This window comes from Podarcis vaucheri, assembly GCF_965113315.1.
Source record: "Podarcis vaucheri genome assembly, chromosome: 2".
NCBI classification, from domain to species: Eukaryota; Metazoa; Chordata; class Lepidosauria; order Squamata; family Lacertidae; genus Podarcis; species Podarcis vaucheri.
The window spans coordinates 87,473,058-87,491,402 of NC_138760.1; the positions used below are offsets into that span (position 1 = coordinate 87,473,058).

The following is an 18,345-nucleotide window of genomic DNA, read 5'->3' on the forward strand; positions in this document are numbered from 1 at the left end:
AAGACTTTATGTATAGGGCCATTTATTTTTAGAAAAGAAAAGAAAATATGACAATGTACTAATCCTGAGTCAGTTTATGGGAAACATGTAAGGTCAAATAAAACTTGGTGATGCCTAGACCTGTACATGCATCCAGAATTAACAGCTTTAATAGAAGAACACATCAGCCAGAAACATCATTGTCTGGGAAACAAAATTCTGAGGACCGACTGGTATATCATCAGTATGGCTGAGTCAAGCATCTCCCTCTTTCCCCCAGTTACTTTTGACCCTCACTGGGAATAAATGTGACAGGGTTCTTCAAAGCCCTTTCCTTCCACATTGTCCCTCACTGCCATATAATGTGATTGGCTATAGTGGCCCATATGCTTTTGTGGGTTACTGTCAACTATAGGATTTCATTACCTTCCACATCTAATATAATGTGAGCAGCTGATTTCAGTACCCTACAGGATTCGGTGGGCAAAAGAGTCTGAGCGCAGTTAAGGAGAAATATGGCCCTGATATTGGCCACCTCATGAGAAGAAAAGACACCCTGGAAAATACCCTATGTTGGGAAAGACTGAGGGCACAAGGAGAAGGGGACGACAGAGGACGAGATGGCTGGACAGTGTTTTCGAAGCTACCAGCATGAGTTTGACCAAACTGCGGGAGACAGGAGTGCCTGGTGTGCTCTGGTCCACGGGGTCATGAAGAGTCGGACACAACTAAACGACTCAACAACAACAACAACATGGCACTGACAAGCAGCCAGTTTAGCTTTGCCAAGTACCCTCAAAACAAGCTGGAGGTTGCTGAGCTTTTTAAAAAATCACTTATTTAGCTGCACTAGAAACAATTCAGTGCTAAACTCTAATCTTATGTGTTTCCCCTCAAAAGCATAGACTTACTTAGGTGGGACTGGTGCAAATTGTGTCAATCAACTTGCAAGTAAGTGTTTATCCATTTTAACCTTGGGAATCCTTTCCACCAGTTTTAGGAATACAGAAAGCTGACTTCTGTCAGGCCAAGCTATTTGCAAGGGACTCTATTTAATCCGGTTAGCAGCACCTCTCCAGTGTGTCATGCCAAAGCCTTTCCTACCCTGACCTTCTAGCTGGAAATGCCTGCAATTGAATCAGGACCTTCTACATGCAAAACATCTGCTCTACCAGTGAGCTTTATGGTCTCCTTCCTCTGAAGCTCTTCTTCCAAGTCATGGCTCAGCCCCTTAGCTGATATTATACAGTAGCTATCACAAACAGCTTCAACAACCCATATCACAAAAAAAAAGTTCATGAAGGGAATAGAAGAGTAAAGTAAAGGGGGAGGCACAGCATTCCGTGTCATTTATGGGCAATACAAAAGCAAGGAATTTAACTGCACATTTAATGGCTACATTTTAAGTAACAGTGCAGCTCCAGAAAAGCATATGTGCTGTTAGGATAGGGATTAGACATTAATTAGCACTGGGCTGCAGTAATATGAAGAGAGTGGGAGAGTCAGCAAGGGCAAATGAAAAAGACAGTATTTTCAAGGTAGGGCAAAATCTATGAATTTGTTCTGGGGGAGGAGTGAGACTTACTATTCTGAAAGAATTTACTATGATAGCACGGAGTGCATCCGTCTCTTTCTTTTGTTTAACAAAAGCTTTGACACCACAGCATGCAGCAAAGGAGATACAATCACAGTGCAGCATTGTTATAATGTGTTCCATAGGACGGTCCAGTAGAAACAACTGTTTGTCACCATGTAGCATCCATCATTCCCTGGGGCTTTGCCAGGAGACAAAATGGCTGCCTCATGAGGCCCTTCAGGGAGTGAAATGGCCCCATGAAAGCTGGAGTGCTAGCATTAATGCACGTTTCCAATGTACATTAATACATTTCCAAAGTCTGAAGTCAGCTGTTGGTAGTATGCATGCAACACACCTCTTTTAAAAATTAAAAATACCACTTAACCATAAGAGGTTTACTAGTGTTTTGTGGTTTTACACTAGCACTATATATTGGGTCACCAAAAACAAAAAACCCAGATGCAGTTTTGAGTGCAACACACAGTTCTGAGCGGAAAACTTAGGCTTGTGTAATAAAAACAAGGAGCAATCAAATTGGAGTAACTATATGGAATGACAAATAACAAAACCTGACCTGAAAAACACATGATTCATTTTTTGAAAAATGCCAGAACAGGCAACAATTCATTCACAGTTCATTTCAGTTCTTCTTTGACAGCAAAGAAGCAACAGATCTGCTTGCTGGTTTTCTGGATAACAATCTAATGAAGCAATTAATCTGTGTTTTCTTGCTTCATTAATCTGTTACTTTCTTATTCTTCTGCTCTTTTTATTCACAATATTCTTACTATTTAAGAACTGCTTGTGACATCTTCAGGTTCTAGCTATTCTCTTTCTACTCTGAGTCTAATCTTTGACAGTTAAGAGAGTCTCCACTTCTCCGAAAATGTAGAAATGGCCAGGGACCTGGAAATATTAAACCTGGAATGTACTTAAAATATGAATTTTGGCATGGTTTTTTCACTGCGCCGGCTGCAGGAGAAATGGTGTCAGCAGGGACCCCCCCCCCCTTGTATGTTGCCTTCACAGACCCAATGAAGGCCTTTGACCTCATCAGCCAAACAGGACTCTTCACACTGCTCAACGAGATAGTATGCCCATCTAAGCTCTCAACCAAACCCTGATTCAGGCAGGTACTTATATAAGTTTCTCCCTCCTCTCAAGTAGCCTCACTTGAACTGCTAGTAAGTCACTTTGCCAAAAGCCTGGCCCACCATCTCTCTGCTCCTGTGGGGAACGGTTCCAAGAACGTTTTCAAGAGCTGTCCCCGAACATAGGGAACTGGCGTGAAGGCACCTCAACCTAGATCAGGTATGCTTGGATGCAATAGCTCTTGGGGGTTGCTGGTGTTCTGCTCCTTCTCCAAGGAGGCCTCAGGTTCCCTGTCTGGGCAGAGTTGAACCCTGACACTTATTCGCCTTGCTCAGTTCCTGCTCTCTATTCTCTCTCCAACATAATAAGCCAATCCTGCCTCTTCCTCCTCCCAGCTGATGCATCATACCAAGCTCATACTTCTCTGACACTTCTGTGTGAAGTCCATCTGGGGTAAAGCACTTGGATCCTTCACTTATGGATCCTTCACTTAAGCTCAGCCACTTTCAATTTCTCCTGTTATAAAATGTGTGACAAAGCCAAACAATGCTATGTTTTGATGCTGACAGAAAAATATACTCAGCATTCTATACTTCAGGTTTGCTTTCTAATACCAGAAGCAACTAAAATCACGGAGCTGTTTTGATAATTTGATACCATAGGACAACAAGTATCTGAAAATTTACTTTTATATATATATAAAAAAATATTATGTTACTACTGGTGAGCAGACTCAAACCAATTATATTCTTATGGACAGGTTGAGTTAATAAAAGACAACCATAATAAATTATACTTGAAGAGAACAGCTATCTAAACAAAAACCCTAAAGTGCATTAAAAAAGCAATTCCTCAGAAACATTACTTTTAATAGTTGAATCGGGACTCTTCAGAAATGCTATGAAAGCAAAAGGAGGAAAGAAAACCATAACAAGAGGAACAAAAAGGCCAAACGGAAAGAGGAAGGAAAACGTTTAGATTATTTGAGTGATGGAAATAAATAACAAAGCTATTAGTTTCAGTTCAAAGAGCATATCGCTTGTATTGTTTATTCTTTCTTTTGAACATTTATTTTATCTTGAAAATTGGCACAGTAAAAGCGTAAGTGTGAAGGTAAAGGAAGGAGAGACATGACTGACCTGTTCTGGAGAGGGTCTGTGGTTGGAGTGCTGTGTCCTCCCAGGAGATCTGTGATGGTGGTGGTGGTGATGGTGGTGGTAGTGGTGATGGTCATCATCATAGTTGTCTGCCATCAGCTTCATCCTGTTCTGCGTCTGTCAGGATTGAAGCAAACAAAAAGCCACTAAGTGCTAAAATCTACTAATCAAAATTAAATGGTAGCTGGGTCTGCATTAGAACACTGATCCACGCCTACCCCCAAATAGCTGGTTCTAAATTTCATTTGAAGTTCTGAGATGTAACTCTTATGCCTATCTGCACATCTTGTGTCCAGCCAAGCTGACCAAAGCCAACTAGTGCTTATGGCAGCCTGCCAGGCAGACCTCCATTGCCTTGGACCTAGAAGGCCACATGTACCTTAGACCTAGTAAGCTACCTATTCCATACTGCGTAAAACATGCAAGTTGAAGTTACAGCCTCATTTGAGCAAGAAGCTCCTCCCTTCTAACTTCCGTGGCAGTTGAGTAGACACAAGTATTCTTCCTTTCCAGTTTTAATTCAGCACATTTGAACTTGGTGTCTTTTTCTGTTGCTGCAGATGAAGCCGGTCTACCAGCAGCTGGAAAAGAATAATTGGGGGCACACTTACAGTGTGTGCCTGATCTTGCTTGTCAGCTTCACCTGCCTGCCACCTTACATCAAATGATGACATTTAATGAACAGGTGGGCCTGATTTGGGCCAAACTAGACCACAATCAAATGAGGAGACCTGGCAGGTCTAACAAAATACTTGGCAGACTGGAGATTCTTCTAGGGGTTGGGTGCAGGATCATTCCTGCATGTCAAAATATCTGTGATAATGTAGTAGACATTGGGTTTTCTGTTCAGGTTCTCTGGAGTCAGATCTGGGGACCAGCAGAGCCCAATGAAGCAGGGAAAACATCCCTATGCATAAAACAAGTATATTTCTTTACTGTGATACAGCCATGGAACTCAATTGCAAGAGCAACCCTATGATGTACATAATGTATGAATTGACCCTAATAGAGGAGTTAATGCAACATTTTTCTTGAAGGCCAAAAATGTTATCTAGAGGGCAATGTGGGTTTACTTTTCCCTAAATGACTGAAGTCATAATTTAATATGAATTGGCGGCTGGCATCCTAAATTGGAGCAACCCGTAGAATAAAGAAAGCTTGTTACTGACCTGCAGTTGAATATTCTTTATTGAGTCTTAAACATAGCAACAAATCACATGGTGAAAACACCTTTCCCATCTACACAGTGCCAAGTATTCTAATATAGTTCAAAGACAGACACTACCCAAAATATATATGTTTCCAACAAGAAGCATTTTTTTCTACCAGGAAGGAGGAGGAAGATGCTCTTAGGTTCTTACCAATGAAGTTCCTGACAAATATCACTTTGGTTACTGTAAGCCTTATTTCCGCTTTGAGAGAAATTCTTAAAGTTTTATTTGTTTATTTTCTTATCAATGAACGGCCTTAAATTTCCTACCTTTCAACTGTACCCTTTAAAAATGTACTAGTTAAACAAGATGATATATGCAATCCTGAAAATGTTTCCTGTAATGAGGTGTTGGGGATTAGTCTTGTTATGGGGTAAGAACTGTGAATGGATGATGCCATCTTCTTAATTTGGTGCTGAAATATAAATAAACCACTTTTAATATTTCTTCCTGAGGAATCTAAATCATAGAAAAAGCAGGCACAAGACTACTGCTAAGAGCAAATCCCACACTTTTTATGTCTCTTGATTGTAGTCTCGGGACAAGATTATTTGTTTAGGTAAGTTATTGCTTGGCAAGGATGACGGGGGTGGGGTGGGGAGTCTGAGGCTGTACTTTGGTTTCTCTCGTGGTTCAGTTATAAGAAAATAAGAATTTCTGTACTGAACTACTCTTTGACTGGGACATTTCTTCTACTTTAAAATATGGACTCCTATCGTCTTCTGTGGTTTGAAGCTTTGAAACATGCCACAGTGATATGGGATTTTTTGGGGAGGGGAGTAAAAAGCAACTAGAAAACATGGGATGATTATAATTATCTTTATCAAGCTTGTAAACCAAATACTGTGAATTACTGCTGCCTGTTTTACTTACTAATTCTTTTAAGGCTCAGTAGGCTTTGAAATGCCAGGTATAGTTTTATTCCAGGAAGAAATTAATTAACTAGATTGGAATTTGTCCAGGACCCCCAGGGGCTTTATACCTCTACACTTGCAAAAAATGCGATGGGATTTTTATTGACCACATGTGTTTAAAAGCTTAGTTTATCGGGGTGGGGAGAGAGAGACGACTGTGTACTTCCAACAGCACTATGTCCCTTAGAAATGTGCTTAACAGTATTGATCTGGAGGGAAGAGTGCCACCTACTGACACCATAGGGCCACCACTTCCTACACTTTCCTGGATTTCCTTAAAAATGATTTCAAGCCCATTATTGACCAAATCTGCTCCTATTTAACACGGAACAAGAAAGCAGAAAAAAACCTAAGTTTTATTACTTTGAATTTTGTATGCAATTGGGTCTATACAGAAGATTTTGGATTCTGCAAATTTTAGCATATTATTTCAGAAGATACAGAAGCAATATCTTAAGACTGAACTTTGCTTCCAAGTCCTTTGCAACTAATATTTAATAATGTAAACAATGCAGTTCATGGTACTATTCTGTGGAACTACGGTTTCCTCTGCAAGGCATTTTAACTGATGTTTCCAAACATTGGTTTCAGTTGCCTAAGTAGTGATAGCATTTAAACTCTTAAGTCTATCTTCATGGTTTGCTTTTGTGTTTCAATAGTAGGAAGTTTAATTATAGGAAAACAGTAGCAAGGGAATGAATGTGTCACATTTGGGTCTTCTCCTGGGAATTATGTCTGGCCAGATTCCTATGAAAACCTGTTGCAGAAGTTTTGTGTGCATAGAAAATGGGAATATACATACAGTGCTTTTTTCTGGGGGGGATGCAGGGGTACACATAACCCAAAATTTGTGAATCTTTGTACTTTTGTCCATTTGCTGTATTTATTCATCCCAATTTGAACTATAAAATGGTGATTTTCTTGCATCAAAATGAGAGTACCCCTAAACATTTTTTAGAAAAAAGCACTGTGTGTGTGTGTGTGTGTGTGTGTGTGTGTGTGTGTGTGTACACATACGGCTTTTCATTAAAAAAAATCAAGAGTCATACATAAAACCATACAATAAAAACCATATAGAATTTAAAGCCAGAGATCCACTAACAACAAAAACAAAATTAATGGTGCATTAATATGGCCTTAATACTAATTTCATGAAGTTTGATTATTAATATGGTATTTATAATATCACAAATGCATACTGCATGAACAACTTGCTTTTATGTAAGTTATGTGGCACGCTGGTCAGCAATGCCAGATGTTGAACCATTCGTAACACTTTTCCAACTGCAGCCCATGCCAAGCACCCTATGAAGCCAATGGCCGCCTTGTTCCCCAATCCCTGCTCCCCAGACAGCTGCCTAGGACATACACTCCTAAATATGGTACTGTGCGATAGTTCTTCTCTGCCAGTACTCCAAATCCCTTCCTTTTTGGTTTTAACAGGGTGATGACAGAAACTTCGGGAAATGTGGATTTCTTCCTTCACCTAGGAATAATTCTTTCTAGTCTTACCATGACCAGTAACAATGTTTCCCTCAAAATTGCTTGGACGCTTCACCAAAGCAGGGCCCTGTGCTTCAAAAGTGCCCCCGAAATTCCACCTTAACAAAATTTGTTGGCAACCCAACACAAACAGCAATCCTACTACAGGATTCCTATAGCCCCAATCGGACTCTTTTGAAGCCAAGTACTGGAACCCTATTGAAGACTATCTGAGTGAGCCCCATTTATCATTTTTGTGCACAGGAGTACATACCCAAGTGTAAACAGATGTGGATCATGCCAAAAGTTAACAGGACAATTGCTTATTTGTTGCTTTTCTCTTCAACATTGCTGTGAGCGAGAATCTGATTCTTTCCCCTGTTGACTGCCTGCCTGTCTGCCTATTTGCCTATTTGCCTGTCTGTCTGTCTGTCTGTCTGTCTGTCTCTCTCTCTCTCTCTCTCTCTCTCACACACACACACACACACACACACACACACACACACAAACAATATATACACAAGCTTGCTTTTACTGATCCCATATATTAGTTTGCCTAACCTCTTTACTGAACTTCTTTCTAAAACAACAACCATCTGCTAAAGAACACATTGGTTTATATAATATTAACAGACAGTAAATGAAGCAGCAAATTAAATCAACTGATGTGGGCTTGTATGGTTTGGGATCCAAAGAGCCACATGCACAATGAGGCTCTTCCAGTTCACATTTCCAGAGCAGCTCATTGTGCCTCCTTGAGAGGTCTTGAAAAGCCCCTTCTGAAGGGGCAAGGACAGAAGCAACATCTGACGTCATTGCCAGAAGTAAAAAAATGATCAAAACTGCTCTTCCATGAGCAACACTTCTCAGTCATGAGTGTGGATTCCTGCCATCAATGTTAAGAATATGAGGCAGTCCCTTGTGTCAAAAACCCCATTGTAAGATACACAGCAGTTTAGCCCTATATGCTGCAGCCCTGACCCAGGCTACATACTCAAGCTCGTTTAATACATATATTCTCTAGCAGTTCTACAGGAAAGCTTTATCTGGGTTGGCTAGTAAAGAAAAAACAGCAAATTAAAATTGTAATATTGAAATACTAATCTAAAAATACCTTTATCAGGTCAGCAAAAAATATCATTATCAGTTATCCAGATCAGATGAAGAATAAAATATTTGTGCCTGGGATTTAGATGTGGGAAAATAGTTAAGGCTTGCTGCTAAGAAACAGGAAAGACACAGTTATGGTTCCCATGCAGAACTTCTTCATCGTATCTCCCCCTTCACAGACAGAATTAGAAACTGCTTTAAGGATTTGCTTACAGTAGCTTATCTGAGGTCTAGTACAATGACATTCCAATGAAATGATCAGTGACTCGTGCAACTTTGCTGTTCTTCCTCTGTTCTGTATCGTAAGGAAATGTATGGGATGCAAATACAAATACGTGACCATGATGTCTCAGAAGCTAGGGATGGTGGAGAATTTTGCAATAATCAAACTTTAATTTGAGCTCTGCTCTACACTGCTCACTCATTCACCCACTATGCAAGCCAATTGGTTTTCATGTGAGCAAACAGCTAGACTGGGCCAATATCATATAAGTTTAAGGAAATGCAAACCACAACAGATGGAGTTTGAGTTACAATAGTGTGACAAAAAGATGGACAGCAAACCCCATCCCTACCAGAAGATGATGAAGAAGAAAAGGGACCGCACAGGTGTGAGCAATTACTATGCTAAATGATTTCCAAATACAAACATAATGTCCTTAGCCTAAAGGTGACAATTTGCATTGCAGCAAAATATAATGTCATGAAAGCATTGCAGAAAGCAAAGCAGGAGTTACACCATTTCTTGACTCTGAAAGGAAGGAGTACATGAATCCAACAGCAGCAATGCCCCTGAGCAAATGCAGTGCAAAACTGGGCAAGACTGTTGGGAGTCACAAACTGGCAATTGAAAATTGAGGTCAGCTGAAAGTCATGCACACTGGGACAAACAATACCAATGTCTGGCATTACTAAGACATTTCAATAATATTTGGCATGTTAAAGTGCTTCACATACAGCAACCATTCTTTCATTATCGACATGGGTGTGGATTTCCGTTCTTGTGCTTTAAAACTGTACCTATGATAAAGTAGCAGATACAATAAAGGAAGTATTTGCATTGATAAAATATACGGCAAGAGCTATGTTTGGACAAAGTGACTGTAGCTTATCCCATATATTGCCCAGAGGTTATATATCCTTAAAAAGTACAATTTCTTTATAAGCCAAGGGTAAAGCAGATGAAGGTGCTTTTGTTAAAAACATTGGGGGGGGGATTTATTACTCTTTCTTTCTTTCTTTCTTTCTTTCTTTCTTTCTTTCTTTTGCCAAAGTTGTTGAGCTTTCTTTAGTTTTGCTCAGAGTTTGTTTTTTTTGCAAAATTGCAAAGAAATTGGATGTTTTTGAGCTATTTTTGAGGGAAATTGGCAAAAATGACATTGTCAACATCAGTTGCCATATATTTTGATTTTCACAGACATTTTGCTGATTTCTGCCTGGACACTGCTTTTGGCTGCAGTATTTCAAGTATGTCTGCCAATTTCCAGACGTATGGCAACCCTGCAGAGTCTAGATGTTTCTGTACTACAACGGCCATCATTCCTGACTGCTGGCTATGCTGACTGGGGCTGATGGGAACTGCAGTCCAACAGTATCTATAGAGCCACAGGTTCCCTACTCCTGATCCAGCAGGTGCAAAAATGAATGTGTGGATGACCCTTGGGGTCCAAACTCTACAATTCTATGATTCTCTATTATAGAACAATTACATGCTATTGCATTAGCAAGAAGATACAGAAAATAGAACTGTGGAAAGAGAGCCTGTAGTAACGTTTCATTATGTTATGCTCTCCAACCGATAGACAAAAATAATTCTGAAACAAGCTAGAACAAAATAGAAATGAACCCATGTGCTAAAGCAAAGAACCAAAAGATAACTGAATAGTTCTGCTTTTTAAATCTCTTACATCAGTGTGGTCTCATCTGCCTGAAAGTCATACAATCAAATCTTTCCATATTGCTAGAAATGATTTTTAGAAAGCCATTTTGGCAATTTCCCTATCAAAAGTCTGGATTGCCTAATTTGAACAGTAGCAGAAGGGCAATGAGCCTATTTCAGTCACATTAAAACTGAATTGGCATTGAATTAATCGTAACAATTCTGACACCTGTCACCATACAGTTTTACAAAACAGTCATGGCTTATTCCAAGGCAAATTGAGAGGACATAATATAGTTCCTTCTTTCAAATACTGGTGGGTAATAGTCCTTTCACAAACAGCAGCTGGAATACTAGATGTGTGGCAGAATGAAAACTGTAGTTCCAGGTGCCAGACACTTATCTGAGGTACTAAGACTACATTTCAGCTTTTGTGACATTTGGGACTTAAGTTATATTGATTTAAACACAACCCATCTGACTTTTCTGTTGTGGTCACATATCTTTCCTAAGTAGGTACAAGTCTTAGAAGTTAAAAGTGTATAACACACAATAAAATGTAGTCAGTAATGAATATGCTATGCTCATGCTAAAAGTATTTGCCTCAGTCCCAAATACTAAACGTGGTAATTACACGGAAGGATATGAGAACAAAAAAGGAAAGAAGTGGGCTAAAATATATAATTAACACCTTGAAAACAGAGCTGCTTGGAGACAGTATAGACCAAGGACCTAAATGTATAAGGCAATATAAGATGTGAAGCCTGCCTTTTTTTATGACAGGAAATTTATAAACAGACAATTTTCTGTAATAATTATTTAATACATATCTAAACTATTAGAGCAGATAAGTTGCTTAATAGGGGGGAAAAGTAGAACTACTAATTCCCCCAATACTTGATATGCTAGTAACACAACGTATGCTTTTAATTCTTCCTTGTGCCTATTTCGATTGGGCCGCAATCCTAAACAACCTTTGTTTTGATGTAAATCATATTGAATTCAATGTGAATTACTTCTAGGTCAGTGTGGTTACAGTCAGAATGTTAGCTTAAGTGCACAATGCAGGTGTATGATTTCTTCTTTTCAGGAAACAACAGAAATAAAGAAGTTTCAATTCTGTGTTGTTTCTATCCAGGTTTTATTTCATCTTATTTAATAGCAGAAAGCAGCAGGACTTGTTTCAGTACTGAAACAAGTTTTCATCAAGTTGTTGCAAAAGCATCAGTCTTCTACATTAACACAGCACTGCAGATGAGAAGCCAATATAGGGAAATATCAAGCGTTAGCCATGCATTATGCACATGCTTAAACATTTCCCATTAATAGCATCAATGTACAATGTGATCCTGGGTTCTTTTCCAGCTATCAAGCCAGTTCAGATGCAACAGGAAACTTTGGCTTAACATAAGCCAGGATCTTTGCAGCAATGTGCAATATGAGGGAGAAAACATGTTAAGGAGCAGCTTGCTGCAGAAATACCCTCAATAAAGTCTTAAGTGCATGTGTGCACAATTGGCCCCTTTGGGGTCTATTTACTTATTAATATCATCATTGTAATCATCATACTTAATTACAGATCACCTTTCAGGTTACAAATCCTCCCAGATACTGTCTGGGATCTAATTCTACACATCTGACACTAATGTAATACAATTTGTGCAAATGAGGAATGCCTCTAATCCCCAGAGCAACAATAATGACAGTGGTGGCAGTTGGGGGCATTCGGGTTATGGGTAATTTGCATGCTGGGACCTCCTGTGTCTGTAATTAAAAGAAAAACTAAAGATACAGCTGCATGGAAAATTTATCTCAATACTAAATTATATGTGCCATAGTTTGAACAGAAACAGAAAATAAAATTGAGAAAGAGGCTCAATTTAAGGTGTCCAACATTAAATAACACTCCACTTGTATAACATACATGAGGGAAAGATGGTAGAACTGACAGTGACATTGATGTCTCTAACTCCATGTATACATATAAAGGAATTTCCTCAGGGAATCATTAAATGCCGGTTTTCTTCAAAGCTTACAGAAGCAGGACTGACCCTAACATTAGGCAGAGTGAGATCACTGCCTCAAGCTGCAGATGTTGGCAGGAGCTGGAAGACTGGCCTGCGTGTGCCAGGGAACATATACTCCACCCTCTCTAGCCTGCTGCTCTCAGCAACAGTAGTGGATATTGTCTCATCACCAGTCAGCTTCAAATTCTTCCTCACCTCAGGCAGCAAAATTATTATTAGTAGTACAGTATTAGTATTATTTTCTTTGCCCTTCACTCTAAGGTCCCCCTATTAAATATTTAAAACTATTAAAATATAGTTTAAATTTAATATTTTTTTAAAAGTAAAACAGTTTTAAACAACTTGCATTCACAAAAGTAAGGGGGTCCTCAAGGGGACACCTCAAGTGTCAGAAGCTATGGTAAACAGGCTTAAGGTTCACCTAGTGTACTGTTCCAGTTCTGGTGGGCATAGCCTGTGAGTAAGCCACCAGCCTTAGTAGCCCAAGAAGGCTAGGCCTCACACACAGGACTTCCAAGCTATGGCAGAGGAAGGGAACCATGCAAAGGGCCGGGAACAAGAAACCACTCTCAGCCCAAAACATAATCAGGGGCACCATCCGAAGCTGATCAGTACCTGATGAAATCTCCAGGGATGAGCACCTGATAAGATCTGATCTAGGCAAAGTAAGTCAAGGAGACCTATGTCAGGAAGTGAGAGACATACAATGCCCCAACAACACATCAAGGAGGCCCACAGAAGGAGCTGACATAGCCTGTCCTCCCAGGTCATACTCAAATTCAGCTACCAATGTCTTTTGTTTATTTGACTACAATGTTGTGATGACATACTTGCCAACTGCACTGGAAAAACCAGGACATCCCGGCAAATGAAACAGAAAAGATTGCTAGCTATGTTAATTTTTATGCACTTCCGCTATCGTAAGATTTCAAAGTTACCTTTTTGGTTCCTAATCCTTCTATGAAGTAGTGAGCTAATGAGTTAGCAAAGATTGCCAAATGCTAGCTTTGTCTGTGGCTGATATATTGTGGACACCTGTGATCTTGGAGTGACTGGAACATGTCTAGGGTAAAATGCTCTCCAGCAGTTTTTGGCCAATTCCATTTACATTTTTTGGCTGACCATCCGAATAGTTAAAAAAGACATTTGAGAAACACACGAGTAACTCTGAACAATCCTTCAAGAAAATGTATTTATAGTTTTTAAGCTAATTATTACAAAGAGAATTACATCATTGTATAGATTTCATTTAGCAGCATTTATCTTTAAATTCTCAAAAGGAATTCTAGCTAGACATTTTATTTTGTCAACTGCTAATGAACCACTGATTTGGTTTGAGTACAGTCCTAATGTGAGCGTACACAATCTTAAAATACAAATTAGGACGATTAAATAGTAGTGGTTAAGAGTGGTAGTCACGTAATCTGGGAAACCGGGTTCGTGTCTCCGCTCCTCCACATGCAGCTGCTGGGTGACCTTGGGCCAGTCACACTTCTGTGAAGTCTCTCAGCCCCACTCACCTCACAGAGTGTTTGTTGTGGGGGAGGAAGGGAAAGGAGAATGTTAGCCGCTTTGAGACTCCTGAAGGGGAGTGAAAGGCGGGATATCAAATCCAAACTCTTCTTCTTCTTCTTCTTCTTCTTCTTAAAAAGCTATGTATAGGTTTGCCAAACAATTAGAATTTCAAACATTCGTGAACTGCTTCCTTTGCAGCTAGCTTGGTTTCTTTGCATTTGCTACAAACCTACTTTGACAAACTTTGCTAAATCTTAAAATATGTTCAGATAGAAAAACTTTAAGAGTTCCCTTTAGTTCTGCACCAGAATGTTGTTTCATATCCACCAACATGCAAATGGGCTCCTGAACATATCATGTTGGCCACAAAAACCGCAACACATTAAACCACACCAATTCAATGGAGGCCAGGCTCAAGATATGTTTTGACTTTCTCCAAAAACTCAGAATGGCTCTTTTATTGACGCATAGCTACAATATATGTGATTTATGTCCCCTTTCAATCTGCTCTCTTCAGGCATATTCTCTAAGCTGGGTCTCTGCTTTCTTCATTATATCCTTCCATTGGTTAAATGAACAGACCAAAAGCTGACAGGCACAAGATTTAAGGAGTCTTAAATATGCCATTTTAAATACTGTCCTCCGAACACATTGGAGTCTATTAGACCTCCCCAGTGAATGCTTCCGAGGATATTTTAGCATTTTGCAGTTATTACAGTGTTTTCTGTATATGATGCAGGAGCTAAAAACAGAATTTCATTTAATCTGAATAAATTTAAATAGTGAGTTTTGGCACAAGCACTTTTTTAGCCCCTTATGCTAATAAGGCTTCAGTTTGCATAGTTCAGTCCTAAGCATCTTCTCATGTGTGTAATTAGAATTCCAGGCTAGGCACACTTTTCCTTAAAGCAAATCCCACTGAATCAAGTGGAATCTCCTTCCAAGTAAGCATGCTTAGGATCTGGCTGTTAAGGCTTTTACTTCCTTTGCAGCTTCCCTCAACTGTTAAACAATTTCAGCAGTAGCATTAACATTTGCTGCCAAGGAGTGTGGTGGAGTCTCCTACTTTGGAGGTCTTTAAGCAGAGGCTTGACAACCATATGTCAGGAGTGCTCTGATGGTGTTTCCTGCTTGGCAGGGGGTTGGACTCGATGGCCCTTGTGGTCTATTCCAACTCTATGATTCTATGATTCTAACAACACCTGCAGCATGGAATGACTTCGCTGCTATATCCACTCACTTTTCACTGCCTGCTATCCTACAACTTGCAACAATGTCCAACGGGCATTAGACAGAAGTGACTTGGGTTACAATCCCTGCACATGCACAGTTGTGAAGCTAAAGGCCAGTCCTTATTTCTCAGCCTAACCTACCTGAAAGGTTTGTAGGTTTGAAGAACGGATTAAAAATATGGGGCAGGATGCAACGTCATACTATTAAGATAGTTTCTTCAATGCAAGCATTTTTGCTTCCCAGGTGGAACAATCTCCCTACTCTTCCCCTCACATGCTGTTCTGGGTTTTTCCCCAATGCCAGAGTGTGGATGTGGGGGAAGTATTGGGGGTGTACAGCAGGAGGACAAAGGAATGGGGAGAAAGCCCCATTCTGCTAGTGGGAGTCCTTACACTAGCTACTGTTAGCACATCAGTTTAATTGAATCCAGCCCATGATAGATACATAAACTGGTCATGCCATTAGTGTAATGACTTCTGCCTGTACAACAGGACTTCCTTTCTCTATTGTTTACCCTTACATTCCCCAAGCCTCTGGAGCAGATTTGGGGGGACCGGGGCTGGGGAGAGAGGAAGTTCCATCACACAGACATAAGTCCTTCCACTAATATGTAACCCAAGCAATAAACCTTTTTATCCAATGGGTGAAACATTTGCAGGGGGGAAAACGTTAAACAACAAATGTTAATGTAAGACCTGCAGCTGAGGACCATATACACCCTGAGATTTCTTTCTTTTAAGTAATTGCCACAGTATGTGGAGCTATTGGGAAGCATAAACCAAATAAGGGGTGAGAAATATGGTAACTATGCTCTGAGCACACAGAAAGAGCACTACATGCTCTTTTCTATGGAGCAATTTCCACTACTGAACAGAAAACTCAGGTTTTAAATTGAATTGCCAAGAGACTTGTCTAACAGCAGAAATGACAGCATAGAAAAGTGAACACAAAGCTCCCTCTCTGTGGACAATTGTCTTCCTCCTGTATATATCCATCATTGAGGCCTGGCAACATTACTTTCCTTCCTTGCATAATAAATGTTCTTAGCCATTTCAGGAAGAGTTTAACCTTCAACATTCTTTGAAAATGTCACATGGAAACATTGCCGAGCCAATTAGTCTTCACCTGAAGAAGGAAGCTTGAGGAGTCAACCAGATTGTTTAGAATGCTTTATCGTTATCTATGTCTGAAGCAAACCTGGATATATTTGAGTTTTGGCAATTCAATCTCAGTATGCGTCTGTGATACATTACACATTCTGATGCAATCAGTGCCCTTGGCATTAATCCAATCCCAACAGAGCTCTATGAGACAATTTGTTATATTGGGTTAATCCACAAAGTTTAATAGCATTGACTATCTGAATCTTAGGACTATTTAAAATATATATATATATTTCATACTATATCCGATAAACATATGAAGCAAAACATAAAACAGAAAGCATACCACAGAAAGCAGTGTTGTCTTCTAAGGCTGATAAGACAACATACAGTCAGAGCTTCTTACCTTTATACTTTGAACAGGATTTCTCTGCACCCTACACTCCCACATGTTTTCTGTCAGTAAGGGTCATAACACCCAGTATATGGACAGAGGGCAGGTCATTCTGGAGGATAATGTTTGGGTGAGGATAGAACAAAGTGATCTGTTTTTCACCAATTCACTCTCTGTTTCTCCATGTAAACTGCCATATTTCAGCATAGCTATTTCTTCTGGTCCATAATTTCCCTGTGCTTATTACATCATTATTTAAGGCTAGTGTAGATTTGGAAAAGGTTCAGAAAAAGGCAACCAAAATTATCAAGGATGTGGAGCAACTGCCCTATGAGGAAAAGCTACATTTTGGGCTTTTTTTGTTTAGACTTTCTTCTATGGTCAGCTACCTCGATCACAATAGGGTTGTTGTTTCTAAATGCACAAAAATAAGGGCATTAGAGGGGGAAATCCAGAATATTTTGTCATCCTAAATGCCTTCAGGGTTAGAAGGACTACTTTTCCTAATTATAACTTCTCTTCACTGTGATTTGAAGCATATCCTATACATGTCTTCTCAGGAAGAGTATAGGAAAGAGAGGAAAGAGAGTATAGGTTTACAGAAAAGCCTCTATTTTCTTCCAAATAAAGATGCACCATTCCATTTCAATAGTAATTCCCACAATTTAACATCAGAGATACAGTCAAACCTCGTTTCCTGAATGCCTCTGTTTTGGAATGTTTCGGCCCCTGAACGCCCAAAACCCGGAAGTAACTGCTCCGGTTTTCAAACAATTTTAGGAAGCCAAACAGTTTCCGAGCTGCATTTTTCACACACACCCCAATTGACTTTGCAGCCAGTCCATTGATCCTCGGTTTTTGAACTTTTCAGAAGCTGAATGATCTTCCAGAACGGATTAAGTTCAAAAACCAAGGTTCCACTGTATTGAAATTCACCAATATTATCCAAACCCATTGAAATATCTCTGTAAAGTAAGTATCCAACCAGACTAGAGTATGGGTTTAAATCACATTTTTTTTAATTAAGCAGGCTTTGATCCAGTCATAGCCTAGATATGGAGGTCTGCTTGGCAACCCCTTGTACACTGGCTTGAGTTCCATGATATAAATATCCCAAGGTGGGATATAAATGTACTAATGAATTTAAAAGGCACACAATATAACTCTTTACAATACACACAACCCAGCTGTTATAAGCTTTACAAAGACCTGACTGGGAAACATCCCAATCTAGCTGATTTGTAAGGCATTTATATATTTAGAAATGGCTTGCTTTGAGCCTCTTCCCCTTATTACAAAAAATGGTGGTCTGTCTTTTCTCTTGCCTAGCATATAACTAGAAAGTATAATGAAATGAACATATAGATCACAGGAAAATACATGATTCTTTTTTGCTACAGACTCTCAGTCACATTTCTTGAGGTGCATCAACAACAAACATGATTCATAAAAATAACCCGGTGCATTCAAATAGAACAAAATCATATTAAAATTGAAACCAATAAAAGTGTTCTGAAACCTATTTACATGTTAATAGTTGTCACTATTTGTGTCTCTTAATACGTTCCAAATAAATGTTGTATGAAGTGAAGATCCTACGTTATTTCTGTGAAAAGCAATTGTAATTTGTTTCAGCAAAGGCCAAGCAACCCAATGCCAGGGGCATTGATCAA

The 18,345-nt window shown here is 39.5% G+C and overlaps 1 protein-coding gene across 11 annotated transcripts in view; it reads right to left on the bottom strand.

Moving 5' to 3' along the window:
- The window catches only part of ERC2 (ELKS/RAB6-interacting/CAST family member 2), a 529,811-nt gene that overhangs the window by 138,566 nt on the left and 372,900 nt on the right, over positions 1-18,345 (bottom strand). For all 11 annotated transcript variants that reach the window (XR_014216005.1, XR_014216006.1, XR_014216007.1 and 8 more), the window contains one exon: positions 3,787-3,921. Coding sequence is in view for 3 of the 11 variants with exons in the window: in XM_082209373.1 (XP_082065499.1) it covers positions 3,787-3,921 (135 nt within the window). In the remaining 8 variants the exon portion in view is untranslated. The remainder of the gene's footprint in view (positions 1-3,786; positions 3,922-18,345) is intronic.